At 35.5% G+C, this 16,455-nt stretch overlaps 2 protein-coding genes across 2 annotated transcripts; both read right to left on the reverse strand.

Annotated features, from left to right (window-relative positions):
- Positions 1 to 1,127: 1,127 nt before the first annotated feature.
- LOC127935495 (small integral membrane protein 13-like) lies at positions 1,128 to 6,173 on the reverse strand. Its single transcript, XM_052533411.1, has 3 exons — positions 5,968 to 6,173; positions 4,785 to 4,869; positions 1,128 to 2,728 (listed from the first exon to the last, which is right to left on the reverse strand). The coding sequence occupies exons 2-3, from the start codon at positions 4,858 to 4,860 to the stop codon at positions 2,538 to 2,540; spliced, it is 267 nt and encodes an 88-aa protein (XP_052389371.1). The 5' UTR covers positions 4,861 to 4,869; positions 5,968 to 6,173; the 3' UTR covers positions 1,128 to 2,537.
- Positions 6,174 to 6,355: 182 nt separating this feature from the next.
- Positions 6,356 to 15,096, reverse strand: LOC127934992 (E3 ubiquitin-protein ligase TRIM39). The gene is made up of 7 exons (XM_052532571.1): positions 14,964 to 15,096; positions 12,260 to 12,660; positions 12,077 to 12,142; positions 8,604 to 8,837; positions 8,374 to 8,512; positions 8,212 to 8,244; positions 6,356 to 8,117 (listed from the first exon to the last, which is right to left on the reverse strand). Exons 2-7 carry the CDS (start codon positions 12,656 to 12,658, stop codon positions 7,570 to 7,572), a joined length of 1,419 nt encoding a protein of 472 aa, XP_052388531.1. The 5' UTR covers positions 12,659 to 12,660; positions 14,964 to 15,096; the 3' UTR covers positions 6,356 to 7,569.
- Between the last annotated feature and the right edge of the window lie 1,359 nt (positions 15,097 to 16,455).

Here is a 16,455-nt window from a genome sequence, read left to right on the forward strand (position 1 = left end):
ATTCAACTTTATTGTCATTGTGCAGAGTACAAATACAGAGCTAATGAAATACAGTTAGCATCTAACCAGAAGTGCAAGAATATAGTGTTTTATAAAATATAAATGCTGAATGTACAGTGGAGTTGCTATATACTGTATTAAGCAGAGTATACAAAATATAAATAGGAATGAAATGTAGGATTATGTACATTTTACAGTTGGTTGAGTGTAGCCTACAATAGTACTATTGTACTATTGCACTGTTTTGTCACATTAATACTAGTTAATGTGACAAAATGTTGTAAATTTACTAAATTATTTTATTACTGTAATTAAATGACATTTAGAAAGTACGTTGTTACATGCTATTGTAATTAATAGGGATTTAATACAACAAACGTACATTTACTGTCACTTGGTGGACATTTTTAGTAGTGAAGCAAAAACACTTTTCATGTATATATTTACTGAAATTATAATTAATAAAGTTTAATTATGCAAATTTATTTTGCAATAACATATATGCAGTACTTAATATATGGTCATTTTATTTTTTTCTTTAAACGTATGAGTAAAGCTAATCGATTTGAAGTTCTAGTAGAAGCTTATTTATAAATGTTTAATTTATGAGTGTTTGAAAAAGTTCACATCTTCGTGACCTGCTGTTTTACATTATGCGCATTTTTAGAAGTACAGCAAAATTAGCTGACAGAAAAAGTGACTAGAGTGCTTTTGCATTTAATAATAATTATTATTATTATTAAACGCTTGACGTAAAATTACTACCATTAAGAAGTAGGCCTTATTAATACAAACAGGAGTTAAATACAGCTTAAATGTTGATAAATGCAGTAGTCAATATATAGTCATTCTATTTCATAATCTTACTGCCATCTGGTGGCTATTTTTAGTAGTGCTGCAAAATCACTACTGCTATACCTGTTCAAATTTATATGGCCACCAAACTGATTATAAAATACAAAACCAGGTGTTTTATAAGTACTTATTACTGAAGTACAAAACAATACCTTAGAAAAGAACCATCATTTAAATGAAAGTAATAAGCCACTCAAGACTGTCAGAATTATTTGTTTTAAAAGTATCATTAAAACTTGCATTAAAGTAGGAGTTCACATAAACAACTTCAGTGTTTTATGAAATACATTTATTGAAGGGGAAACATCTACTGTCATAAAAGGGGCCAAAAAAAAAGAACATGTAACTAAACATGTGACCATTTACATTGGTGATAACGGCATTTCCTCAGAAGCTGACCTCTGGACACAGTTTTTACACACAGGCAGGGTCAGGCTGACCTGAGGTCAGTGCAGCTTTTCTAGCTCTAATGGGAACAGCAGGCGTATCTGAGATCCATCTGCTCAGACAGGACGGCTTTAACCCAAGCCGGAGCACAAGGATGAAGAGCAGAGGCGACCATCATAAAACTCTGTTCTGTGTTGGTGGCGAAGGAATTTTGACATCATCCTAATGTGCAGATTCTTGACACTGTTACGGTGTGTGCAGTCCTGTCAAACGTTTGTTTACTTCATGACAAATAAAGAAGCTTTCATTGCACTTGTTAGACAAATATGTATGGAAGCCCATTTCAATCACAGAAAAAAAATTCTTACAAATTTACAATTAGAATTGCAAAATATAAACTTACAATTCTGAGAAGAAAAAAACTATGATACATAAACTTTTTTTCTTCTCACAATTGTGAATTTACAATTGGTTTTCGTCTCCGACACAGAATAAAAAAAAAGGTAATTGCAATTTTGATACACAACTGTAGGATTTTGAGATATAAATTCACAATTCAGAGAAGAAAATTCAGAATTACGTAAAAAACTGAAATATAAACTCAGAATTGCAAGATAAACTCAAAATTCTAAGAAGAAAAGTCAGAATTGTGAGGATAAAAGTTAGAATTATAAGATACAAATTCAGAATTACAAAGAAAAAGTTATTTTCACAATTACCTTTTAATTAATAACTCAGTTATAATTAGCTTTTTTATTTTTTTTTATTTGTATTATTGTGTTTCCACCATGGAAACTAAATAAAAAAACGAATTATACTAGATATTGTGAGATGTAAACTCAATTCTGTTTTTCCCATCAGAATCGTGAGAAACAAAGTCCGAATTGTGAGATAAAAAAATCATAATTAACTTTTTTTTATTTCGGTGGCAGAAACAGGCTTCCATCGATGTCAGAGTCAGTGTGTATAGTAGTGCGGTTAGCTCACAGAAACACTGGAAGTTTGCTCATCGGCCTGTTTTTAGTGAGCTTGGTTAAATGATAACAAATACATATCGATATGCTCTCGCATAAATATATGATACATCCACGCAGCGTGTTAGTCAGGACATGAATGTGTGGCTGAGCTGGTTCATACAAGAAACCGTGACTTCAGACCCGCCGTGAACAAGTGTAGCCATGATGATTGAGCAGACGTAAGGGAGAGCACAGAGAGTGATGCAGAAATAACCTCACGTCCAGCCTAAAACAGCATAACAGTTATGAGCTGAGCTGGAGGAGATCTGCTTCAGGACTCTATGTAGTGCTGTCAGGAGGGACCATCCTTTGGCGAGCGGTTTTGGGTCGGTGGCGGGGTGTCGAGGGCGAGCTGCGTTCCCCCTCAGACTCAGAGGGCTCGGTTTCAGCCTGCGGGGAACCAGTGTCTCCCACCAACTCCCGCAGGAACTTAAACTTAGACAGGAAGAGCTGCCACACCACATACCAGCCTACGAACAGGACACACAGATGATACGGCTTTGCATTCCTACCTTGAATTTGACTCTGGTTCATTTGCATTAACTTTATAATAAAGCACGGATTGAGCTGCCATTTGCACAAATATTTGTGAACTCATGCACTTCAGATGCATGACAAACTTGATTTACATTTCATTTTGCTGAGAAATCTTCAGCCACTTCTGTTAATGAAACCCAAGCTTTTTGTTACAAACATTAAGATTTTGCTTTGTGACCCAACTGTTATATTAAGTAATGTCAAAATTTCTCATACAAAATAATCTAAAATAATTTGATTGATATTGAAGAAAAATGTGAACTTTAAAAAAAAAAAAAAAAAAAATGTAACTCACCTGTATGCATTATGGTATTGAGAATTTGGTGGGGAAATTTCAGAACGTTCTCAATATTAACTGTAATTGTGCAAAATACAATTTCTTCTTTTTTTTTTTTTTGATGATTGGGTAAAATATGAAAAGTGAAATAATAATTCTAATGAGAATAAAAATGGAATCAAATATGAAATATATGGAACATTATGGTTATACGACTTTATTCTGAAAATTTTTATAATAATAATAATAATAATAATAATGCCAGTGCAAAATATCCTAAAAAAAAAAAAAGTACTTCAGAAAGAAATATAAATTCATAATAAGAATAAAATGTAAAATATCTGGACGCATTATGGAAAAAGAAAAGAAAATTTTCATGATTAAAATCTTAATTTTCTTTATGCAAAAGATAATTAAAATATCCTAAAAATTCTATAACCTTAATTTATGCAATTATTTGTATCTTTATCTTGGGATAAAACACAAATGTAATAAAAATCATAATAAGAGTCATAAGTAAAACCTCTGGATAGTTTACAAAAAGATTCCATTTGTAACAATACTTCTACGGGTTAATTTAAACATTAACAAATGCATTTTCAAAATAGCAAGTTTTTATATGATTTTCCATTATATATATATATATATATATAAAATGGAAAATCATATAAAAACTTGCTATTTTGAAAAAAAAAAAAAAAAAAAAAAAAAAAAATATATATATATATATATATATATATATATATATATATATATATATATATATATATATATATATATATATATATATATATATATATATATATATATATATATATATATATATATATATATATATATATATATATATATATATATATATATACTTTTTTATATACTTTTCTTTGTGAACGAACAGGGGAAAAATCAATCAACAATTGTATTTTATGAACTAATATTAAGAAAGATTAACAAATGCAGTGTGGAAATTGCTCATTGTTCTTCAATGTTAGCTAATGCATTCATGTTGATAGTAAAATATGAACTAGGTTCATTCTTGGTAGAATTTTCATTTTGATTTCAACATATTCAGACATTTTAGTCAATGCAGAAAAAGCTTCTTCTCCGTATACTAAAACATAAGTGTTGACCTGTTTAGTGCAATGACCTACATAAATCTGATCCAAGCCTGCATCTTACATGAGGACACAACTTCTCTAGTGACATGCTGGACATTGCATACTTATGTACAGCTGATATGTTTCTACAGTACAGAAAACTTTTAACAGCTCCTGTGCCTTTTACAGAAGTGGGTCAGTCAGACAGACCTCGACTAAAGTCAACACTCAACTCACAGTGAACTCTGGAGATGAGACGTCTGTGTTGTTGACAGTCAGCAAACCTGCTCTATTACTGCAGTGTTTGTCTGAACCGACCACATTCTCACACATGAGCCCATAATTCACAGCTGTGAAGACACTGTAGAGAAAATTCTTTAACTGGATGTGGTACTTTTTCCTCAGAAATGTGACAAGGATCATGACCATCAGATCACAGAGTACGCATCCAGTCAATAGACTTCACAGAATCATACAATTCCTAGAATTTCTAGTTTAAGATAAGCTACAGTGACCCCAAATGTATTCAGACAACACTCATGACACACTTAACATGTGACTGCATTTGCTGAAGGATTGCAGGATCTTTCCTCAGGGTGTTCAGCAGATACTTACCGAAGAGCATGAAGAGGAGGCCACATATCAGCGTGGCCACGATCACCAACACGGTCAAACCAACACTCTGCCACATCCTCCTCTCCTAATGAACACAAAGAAAACACACCTCCGATTATATGTGTATTATTGACCATAACAGTAAAAAAGAAGAAGAAAAATGGGATTAGAAATATTATTGCTTTTTTAAAATTCATTACTACATAAAATATATACCAATATATATAGCAATCCGTGCAGCTGAGTCCTTAGCCTTCTTCAAGAATCGGCTTAAAACACATCTCTTCCATCTTTATTTGACCCTCTTACTTTAACACTCACTATTCTAATTCTATTCTTTAAAAAAATCTAACTTCCTTTCTAATCTTTTTGTATTCTATTTTCTTTTCATTTATTATGCAATTGTATATGTATGTGTGTGTGTATGTGTAAAGACCTCTAACTAGCTTGCTCTATTTATTTATTTTTTATTCCATCTGTTTTCTTTTTATTTATTATATTAGTTAAAAATCCCATGCTACGTGTACTGTGTTAACCTAACTGAGACTTGTTATAGCACTTATATATCATTGCTCTTTTTGTTGTTTTTGATTGCTTCCACTGTCTTCATCTGTAAGTCGCTTTGGATAAAAGCGTCTGCTAAATGAATAAATGTAAATGTAAATGTAAATATACATCAATTATTCAATTTACAGAAATGCATCCACAGGCATAAATTAACATGTTTTTGGTAGCATAGTTTTTGGTGTAGTAATAAAAAACAAAAGATTAATCTTTTGGCAGAGTCTATGTCTATATACATACATATATATATATACACACACACATACATACATACATACATACATACATACACACACACACACACACACACACACACACACACACACACACACACACACACACACACACGGTATTACAGTTTTAGACACTAACGTTACCATGATAATACCATGTGTACTGTAGTACAGTTATAGCATCAAATGGTAAAATGGTAATGGTACTTTAAATATACCGTGGTAGTACTGAAAATTATAATGAATAGTATATGAGGATATATTATGATAAATCTCTTTTTTGCATGTGTGATATCAGTATAAAGTGACTGTACACAGAGAGTGGTGTGGGTCTAATGTGAGTCACGCAGATGACAGTTTATGAGCAGATTTATGAGCAGACTTACAGACGTTCACGCCTCAGTCTTCACGCCGAATCCCGCGGGACGGAGGCCGGGAGAGCATGACATGGAGAGCCTCAAATATTCCCTTCATCTACATCACTGTGACATGAACCGAAGAGACACAAGAGCGAGAAAACAGCAAACTCGAGCCTCAACAACACAAGCAATCTGAATCTGAGGATGACCCGGAAGAGCTCATTCCTTCCATTCCGCCTCGTGGTCTTGTGGGAATTGAAGTTTTATCCAAACGTCAAATCCCTGAAATTAACTCAATAATAATAATAATAATAATAATAATAATAATAATAATAATAATAATAATAATAATAATAATAATAATAATAATAATAATAATAATAATAATAATAATGGAACTTAACTCACTCCACAACGTCATTGTATTTTATTTCCATTTTTTCTTCTTTTGTTTTAATTTCTTATGAATCTACAGGACAACAAGTAGGCCAATCGAAAATCAGTCTGAATGTACCAAGAACATTGTCTTTACTTTTTTAACCGTTTTTGTATTCCTGTATAAAAAATAAAAAAAAATATTGAATTAAATTAGAATCATTTACTAAAAACAGTAGGTGAGACCTAAGTTTTTCTGCAGTTAAACTGAGAGTTAAACTGCATTTATCCAGCAACTTACATTGCATTTAATCAGTTTTTGCATTGCTTGGAATCAAACCAATGACTCTGACCTGTGACTGTGAACTTGAAATATAAGAATTACACTCAAATCATCTTGATTAAACATAACAGGTAAAAAATGTACAGGTATGATATTTGCAAATTTGACATGTAAATAATATTATGTGTGTTAAATAAATAATGTATAATAGTGTTGTGTGTTCCTCGTTTATTGTTAACTGTCCATGAGACTGTTCATGATTTGCTCAGAAGTCAGAAAATCAGGTCAGGGGTCAGATTTGGTAGCTGAACTAAACCAGACAGTTATAGAAGTGCAGAGGACAGATTCAATGATGACGGAGTAGAACTGTCTCAGCAGCTCTTGTGGCAGGTTAAACTTCCTCAGCTGGTGAAGGAAGTACAACCTCTGCTGGGCCTTTTTCACAGTGGACTCAATTTGATTGTCCCACTTCAGATCCTAGGAAATGTTGGTGCCCAGGAACCCAAATGTCTCCACTGTCATTACAGTGCTGTGCATGATGGTGACTGTAGGGAGAGCAGGGGGTTTTCTCCTGAAATCTACGATCATCTCCACAGTTTTGAGTGTCTTAAGCTCCAGGTTGTTAAGACTGCATCAGACATCCAGCTCTTTAACCTCCTGTCTGTAAGCAGACTCGTCACCATCCTGAATGAGGCTGATAAGTGTGGTGACATCATGAAACTTCAAGAGGTTGACAGAGGGGTCTTTAGAGGTGCACTCATTGGGTTAGAGAGAAAAGAGCAGTGGGGAGAGGACACAACCCTGTGGGGCACCAGTGCTGATGGGACAGGTGCTGGATGACAATCTTCCTAGCTGCTGCCTGTCTGTCAGGAAACTGGTGATCCACTTACAGACGGAGGTGCACAGAGTTAATTTGGGAAGGAGGAGGTTTGGGATGATAGTGTTTCTAAAACATATTAAGGTGATACAACTCATTTATTGTAATTGACAGGTGTGATAATCAGTGGGATTGAATTTTTACCTCCATCATTAAAGCATGGGCAAAAAAATGGATAGAGATTGTCAGCAAAACACTGGCCAGTGAAAGAGTAGATATGAGAGCTGGAATCCACATCATAAAAGGAGACCAGACCCTCTTCATAATCCACAAACACACCGACCCGCTGCGGCTTCACTCTCAGAGACAGAGAAACTGTAGTATGACCATAGGCCCAATATTCATTCCCATTCCTCAGAACCGCGGTCCAGTATCCATTACTGGGATTCAGCTGGATATCTCCTTTCCTGTTAATAGATTCTCTGACTACTCCTAAATTCCATTTAGTCTTTCCCTTCACCTGCACCTCGAAATAAAATCTCCCTGAGGAGAATCCCACCTTTCCCAGGACACTTACAAGGAAATCAAATCTCTTTGGGATGTCTGGGAGTTTCTGTCTAATGTCTCCATGTCTCACTTGTTTTCCATCATCAGACAGGATGAGGTCTGGATGAGCTGTATCAGGATCCAGAGTCACATCCACTGAGAAAACAGATTTCATGGTGATGCTTTTAATCAGACCGTACTGAAGCTTTGAGAATGTAATCTATTGTAACAAAGACAGCGAAAACTGTACCTGCATACTGCTGCATCCATCTCAGCTCTGACACTGTCTCAATAAAACATCATGAGATTTTTAAGATGTTTTAATATGTGGAATTATAGACCATCTTTAAGGTTATATTTAAAAAAAAAGTGTAGATCATTATGTTTTTATCTGATCAAAGAGTTGACATACTAGTTTGAATGAGTTTGCAGTTTAGAGTGTCCTGAAGTTGAGTCAGAGCTCTGCTCAGAGTCTCCCGACTCTCCTGAGTCTTCACACTGATCTCAGAGCAGCTCCTGGTGTCTGTAAGGCTGCACAGGGATGAGTAACTCTAAAGCAGGAGACAGGAGAAATCCTTCAGCATGGGGAGTGTTATGGTGTCATGTACTGCATTATCACTGTTCAGAGAGATGTTCACTGACCTGTAGGAGAAGGAGGTGATCTTCAGTGTGTGAGAGCTGCTCCAGCTCAGTGTTTCTCATCTTTAGCTCAGTGATCTCCTGCTCCAGCTCTTCAATCAGCTCTTGCTCCTGTTTCTCTGCTGCTTTCTGCCGCTCCTCAATCATCTCCATCACTTCAGTCTGACATCTCTCAATGGAGCGGATGAGATCAGTGAAGAGTTCAGCACGGGCTGCTTTCTCCTCCTCTGTGTTTCTCTGCACAACCAAGTCAATCAAAAATTATCAGCAATGTTTGCTAAGGCACAGTGGCGGATCTAGAAAAATATTGATAGGGTGGCGCGAAGAGGGCAGGAATTTTTGAGGGGTGGCAACATATGGCAGACGTATATATACTAAATTTAGTCACAGTTATCACAGTTTGATGATAAATATATGTGCACACTACAAAAGGACACAGGCTGCCATTTACAAACTTAATCTCATGCAATCAATGTCTTGCATTTGAAACAGTTATAACAAACATTACAAACATATAAGGAATAAGTGACCATACCCCATAAGCACCACCACACTCACTAATGCATACAGTATGCATCAACATGTAATTGAGAGCATTATAAAAGGTTCAGTGTTATCAATATGTCAATTTATCATAAGAAACACAAGATTTTAACAGCCAATGACATTTTCTAGCTGGGGAGACTCAACTGATTTTCTACTGTTTAGTGTTAATCATCATCTAACTCAACCAGTCAAGAGCTACATTTAGCCTTAGAAGTTATATGAATATGGTCTCTGAAGCATAGGTTTTATTAGCTGACAATAATAATAAATAAATAAACATTATAGGCACAAATACAAATGTACTTTTAGAAATTGTTTTTGAAAAATATGGTGTTATTGTTTTGGCAAGCTTAAATTAAAACTTCTATGAAACTGTGTGTGATATTCCTTTAAAATAATGTCTTAGTATATCTTTTTTTAAGTATATTTTACTAAGCAATTTCTTACATCATTTCTTTGAGTTAGACCAAACTTTTATTTTGGTCCTCTAATATGCACTGACGTGCACATGTGTAGCATACAGTACATCATTCATCAATATAGTGAAGAGCTGAAAACACCACGCGTGCTTCTGAGTGTGTGTGTGTGTGTGTAGTAGAGCACACATTCCCAGAGACGTGTATAACAACACCTTAAGGGTTCCCATAAACAGGATTTATTGTTGTGCCCCCCTTCTTCAAATATGATGATGGAAAAAAAACTACTATAGGGGTGAAAAAATAACTTATATCAAATAAAAATTTATTTTTATTATTTACAAATCACAATTGTAGCTCTCGACATTTAGCTGTGGCTATAACTTTATTGTGACTCTAATTTATTTTATAGTCTCAAGCATTCAGAATTCATGCAAAAGGAAACTAAGCAGTTTTACTATGATAAAACCATGGTTTATTTTTGTAAGGGATGTGATATGCACGTTTTTTGTTGAAGAAATTATAAAGCCTGTGTCATCTATAGCAAAAAGGTGGCCAAAAATGAAAGATTAAGTGAATATTTGAAAGAAATGTTTGGTCAGTAGCCTAAACAAGGATTTGATTGTCCTGTAAGTGTAACAGCAGCAATCACATGGCATTTGTAAGAACATGTACATAAATTGTTTATTTTGTATTTGCCTACATTATGTATTTTAACAGTGTTATTATTAACCAATCATTATTGCCTCATTCTTTTTTTATATAATGCATTTTAAGCCATTTTAAAGGCTATCTGTTTTTATAGCAACAACAACAACAACAACAAAATATTACATTAATACTTTGTATATTATTAGAGTTTGGGGATTGCAAATCATTTTAATCAGTTCGGGAGTTCGGAGCGGGTTCGCGAATCATTTGAGTCAGTTATGGGGATTGCGAATCATTTGAGTCAGTTTCGGAGTTCGGAGCGGGTTCGCGTATCATTTGAGTCAGTTTGGGGATCGCAAACCATTTGAATCAGCTCGGGAGTTCGGAGTGGGTTCGCGAATCATTTGAGTCATTTCGGGAGTTCAAAGCGGGTTTGCGAATCATTTGAGTCAGTTTGGGGATCGCGAATCATTTGAATCAGTTCGGGAGTTCGTAGCGGGTTCGCGCATCATTTCAGTCAGTTCGGGAGTTCAAAGCGGGTTCGCGATTCATTTGAGTCAGTTTGGGGATCGCAAATCATTTGAATCAGTTCGGGAGTTCGGAGCGGGATCACGAACCATTTGAGTCAGTTCGGGACTTCAAAGCGGGTTCGCGAATCATTTGAGTCAGTTTGGGAGTTCGGAGCGGGGCATTTGTAATAACGTGTACATAATTTTTTTATTTTGTATTTGCCTACATTATGTATTTTAACAGTGTTATTATTAACCAATCATTATTGCCTCGTTATTTTTTTATATAATGCATTCTAAGCCATTTTAAAGGCTATTGATGGCTTAGGTCTGTTTTTATATCAACAACAAAAAAATATTGTTACAGGATATAAATACTTTGTAAATTATTAGAGTTTGGGGATCTCAAATCATTTGAATCAGTTCGGGAGTTCGTAGCGGGATCGCGAATCATTTGAGTCAGTTATGGAGATCGCGAATCATTTGAGTCAGTTTCGGAGTTCGGAGCGGGATCGCGAATCATTTGAGTCATTTCGGGAGTTCAAAGCGGGTTCGCGAATCGTTTGAGTCCGTTTGGGGATCGCAAACCATTTGAATCAGTTCGGGAGTTCGGAGCGGGTTCGCGAATCATTTGAGTCAGTTCGGGAGTTCAAAGCGGGTTCGCGAATCATTTGAGTCAGTTTGGGGATCGCGAATCAATTGAATCAGTTCGGAAATTCGTAGCGGGTTCGCGATTCATTTGAGTCAGTTTGGGGATCGCAAATCAGTTGAATCAGTTCGGGAGTTCGGAGAGGGGTCACGAATCACAAAAGATTCTTGCTTGTAAATTTTCAAATTGGCCATAACCTTTAATTCGTTGCTGCCAACTGGGGTTGCCGCCCCTGCTAATGCAAGAATCAGTGATACTCTTCCTCATGCTTCAGTGTTTAAAGGGGTTTTCTAAATTCCTAAACCAAAGTATTAAACTTCGTCCTGATGCGTTTACACTGAAAAACTGTGTCATGTTGAGGAGAAGTTATATTACTATGCTTTACTTACATAGTAGGGTTTTTTATATCACAATTTGGACTTATTGTGAGTGATTATTTCTGAATTGAAAGTAAACCTCTTGCAATTCTGAATTTAAAAAATCCAGTTTGTTCCTGAATGAATAGGTGTTTTTGAAAGAGTCGATTAAGTGAATGAATCAAAATCAGTGACTTACAAAGACAGACACTTGTCTGCAGAAAGAGTCACTGTAAAATCCCCACCATTAATACACAGACCGACTGTGTGGACAAACAAAGACAAGCGGACTGATACAAACAGTGAAGTCCCCTGAACAAAACAATTTATTACAGAATTTTGAACTCACTTTTCTGACTTCTGCTGAGTGTTTGATGTCTTGAATCTTCTTGATTCTGTCCTGAATCAAATCAAAGAAGATTTACTATGTCTTGTGACATATAATTTACAATATGTTTTTATTTGTAATTATTTTATTTGATAAAATCACATGACATGATTACTTTAAAATCAGTTTTGTTAATAAGTCTACCTTCTTCTCTTGACTCTCCTCTTCTACAGAAACAGTGTTGTGGGTCTTGTGTTCTTTCACAGCACACATCAGACACACACACGTCTGATCATCTCTACAGAACATCTCTAGAGGCCTCTCATGTTTCTGACATATATAGTCCTCCAGATTACTCACAGCACTTTTAAGTTTATAGTGGTCTATGAGCTCTCGGAGTGTGATATTAATCTTGAGATCAGGTCTTTGGTAAAATGTTTCTTTACAGTATGGACAGTTGCAGGTCTGGCTTTTGTCCCAGTACTTATTCAGACAGGTCTTGCAGTAGTTGTGTCCACATGGAGCAGTGACTGGATCAGTGAACACATCCAGACATATGGAGCACTGAAGCTCCTTAGTCATTAGACCACTGAAAGCTGACATACCTGGAGAAAAAGAAACCATGAAGATAAATCACCTACACTACTAGTCTGAAATTTGGACACACTTGATACAGTGGGTATAAAAAAAGAATCACCCCTTTTAAAATAATCACATTTTGTTACTTTGCAGCTTGAAATAAAGATGGACACAGTTGTTTTATCCAGATGTATTTACTAAGTGCAACTTATGACATCCAAGTGAAAGATATAACACCAACATCAGTGATGAGTCGGAAGGATCCCCCTCCTCCTAAAAACCACTTGTAAACTTTGTAGCTAATCACCTTCTCCACAGCACACAAAGTCATTTGACTTTCAACTGTGATCAGTTGTGTTCATTTTGATTAGCTCAGCATGAAAAGAGCTTTCCTGGAGCATTTCAGTCCTTGGTAGTGCAACTGAAGCAAACAATCAACTATGGGTGGCAAGACACTCTCAAAATATCTCTGGAATAAAGATGTGGATAGTCACAGGTCAGGAGATGGATACAAAAACATTTCAAAATGCCTAGAAGCACAGTGAAGTCTATCATTTAGAAGTGGAAGGTATTTGGTACAACACAGACCCTCCTTGGATCAGGATGTTAATCCAGACTGGATGAAAGTGCCGGAGGAAACTGGTCAGAGAGATGACCAAGAGACCTACATCAACTCTGAAACAGTTGCAGTAATTTAAAACAAACAGTGATAATTTGTGTGCATGTGACAACAATATCACACATTCACCATTAATGTGGCTTGTTTGGAAGGGTTGCAAGAAAAAAGCCACTCCTCAAGAAAGACCACATGTAGTCATGACTGAGCTTTGCCAAAACGCACCTTGAAGATTCTGAGGCACATCAGACTGAAGCTGAATTATTTGGCCTCAACACCAACACCTGGCAGAAATCCAATACAGTCACCATCAATAATAACATTCAATGTTAATGTCCAAACAACAGCATTCCTCTATTAAAAGCATGGAGGAGGTAATATTCTGTTCTGCTGTGTTTCTCTGCATCAGGGACTGGAGCACTTGTCAGGATAGAAGGAAAAATGAATGGGGCAAAATACTTCTTGAGGAAAATCTGCTGGCCTCTGCCAGAAAGTTGTGAATGGGAAGAAGGTTTAGAGCCTAGAATTAAACCCCATTGAAAATCTATGGAATGACTTGAAGACTGCAGTCAACCAACAATCACCATCAAATTTATTTATATTATAAGTCTAGATTTGCAAAGTTAGCAGAAACAGAGGCTGCGTTTTGACTTTTATCCGGATGTTGTCCACATACACCCTGAAAAGACAAGTGTAAACACGTTTCTGTTTGGAATGTTATCCGATCAGCGTGTCCTGGATCAGAGGTAATCGAGGAAGCACTGTGATTGGATTTCTGTAATGTAAACGCAATCCAGCCATTGTGTCTGCATTCGAAGGTGGACAGAGAACACACACTTGTCTTTGATTTGTTAAATATCAACAGAAAATGCTTTTCAACAGAAAACCCAATATTTCAGGTCTGCATACTTATTTAAATATTGCGTAGGAAAGACAGATCTGATCGGTTATCCAGATGAAGTCAGCTGATGTTGCCAAGTGTAAACGAGCTGTGTTCTGATTGACTAATGATCCGATCTGTTTGTTTCGGATCACAGTGATCGCATGTTAATGCTAAGTGTAAACTGACCACATATCCCAACAGACTACGTACGGGCTGTAATTAAAGCATAATGAGGTTCAATAAAATACTTACACAAGGGGCTGATCCTGATCCAACTTAGTGATTATGTTTTTTTAGTAGTGAATTTAAGTAAAGGGGTGCAGAGCCAGTGGTAGATAAGCAGAGTCCATTCAGTCGTGTGAGCAACTCTACACTGTTATTTAACTCTAAAAGAGAGTAATGTAAAAGTTCTCTAAAGATTTTCTTTCTCTTTTTCAAACTTAATATCAAATCAGATCATGAACATTTAATCATTATTTATATTAAAATGTTAAAATTGTATTGATAGTCCAAGAAACAGTCACTCATTGTTAAACACACATGAACTCACTGAGCAGTCTAGACTTGCTTTTGAGATAAGAAACAAAGTACAAAATATAAATAATACCTGACTATAAATAAACATCTCTCCACAAAATAAACTGATACATGGTCTGATCAAGTGTAATTAAATATGATTTTCAGCTGCAGTGTAGGTGTGTGTTCAGTCTGTCAGCCCACGTTTTCTTCCTGTTTCTTAAGTCTTTATGTTGGGTGACAAAATGAATAATCTTGACCACTTCCATTAGAAATGTGTTCAGGACAATCTCTCTGATATTTCCATCACTTACCTGTGAGTATCAGATCCACAAGGATGGTTGAATCATCAGATTTTAAAAGTTGATTGTTTCATCTGTTGTTTCAATGGTATATTGTTGATCAAGTTAGTTTCACTTTCTCTGAATCTCTCACTGAACTCCAGTGATGTCAGAGCTCCTCCTGTATTTATACATATAAATGTGTCTCTGTATTTGGTGTGTTAGATTCATGTGTGTTTGTTTGTATTGGGATGAATGTTTCTTTTAGTTAATGAAGAGGTATCAGCAGAATTTTTTTTTTCTGAAATCAGATCAGATCACACAATCCAAATCTTGGTTTTAATCTGGATCTACAGTAACAACCAAGTATCTGTTCTTCAAAATGTTTGGCAGGATTCCAGCAGAAGTGTGGATTCAGGTTGGATTAAGTAAATAAAGTGCACATTAGGCTACCTATTAAGCCTTTCAGTACAGTAAAGTAAAAAAAATTGCCCCATAATATAATTCCCCAAACAACCTGTAACCGGCAAGTTTGGAAAAAATTAACAACCAATGAGTAGTTTACACTTTAGATTATGGGAAGAAGAAAGCTTTGTAAATGTAAATGATTTATTCATGGGTTTACACAACAGGTTTTGAATACTTTGTAATGTGTAATGCAATGTAAGGGCTGACTGGTGAGATGTCTTGGTTCTGTTCAGCTTATTCCAATTTAACATAAACCCAACTAAACCAGACCATTAGAAATCTGTTCTCTCTCAAATTTCTATCACTTACCTGGGAGTTTTAGATGTGTCCACAAGGGTCTTTGAAATACTGTGCTGTTTAAAAAGGGTAAATAGTTTCAGGCATCCATGCTGTTAATTCAAGCCGTTTTACTTCCTCTGAAAGCTCTCACTGAACAACAGTGAGGTCAGAGTCCAATGTATATATATTATCACTTATCTATTTTCACTATTATCACAAGTCCATAAAAGAAATGTAAGTGAAAAGTCATCTGCTGGAGGGAAATAGACTGACATATCCTGGCCTCTTATGTAACACAGATATAACCTTAGTAGTTATTCTTCAAGACCTGGAATTTTTAAAGTTTACGTCAGTGGGCATTCCCTCTGAAAAGCAATGAATAAATATATTTTTTAATTAATTCCATAATTAATTAACGTGACATTGCCTTCAAAGTAACTATAGATTCATAAACACAATATGGATAAGGAGCAGTCATTTCCATAAGTCTCCAGTAGAGGTCGCCATTCCTCCACAACACGTGCAAGATGTGACGTCACAATGGTCTTGTGGTTGTTGTTGTTTTTTTTTGTTTTGTTTTTTTTTTTGCTTGTTTCTTGCTTTTTTAAAAGTGGTTATTGTTGTTATTACTTCTAGGAGACACCGAGTTTAGTGGCATACGGTTAAATATCCTAGTAATATCTCGCTTTAATAACATTTGTCAACACCTGTGAGATGTTCATGAATGTTTTTGTACACAGCAGATGTGACAGGAGATTTGTTGATTCAGTTTAATCCC

The sequence above is a fragment of the Carassius gibelio genome, chromosome A19 (genome assembly GCF_023724105.1).
Source record: "Carassius gibelio isolate Cgi1373 ecotype wild population from Czech Republic chromosome A19, carGib1.2-hapl.c, whole genome shotgun sequence".
Lineage (NCBI taxonomy): Eukaryota > Metazoa > Chordata > Actinopteri > Cypriniformes > Cyprinidae > Carassius > Carassius gibelio.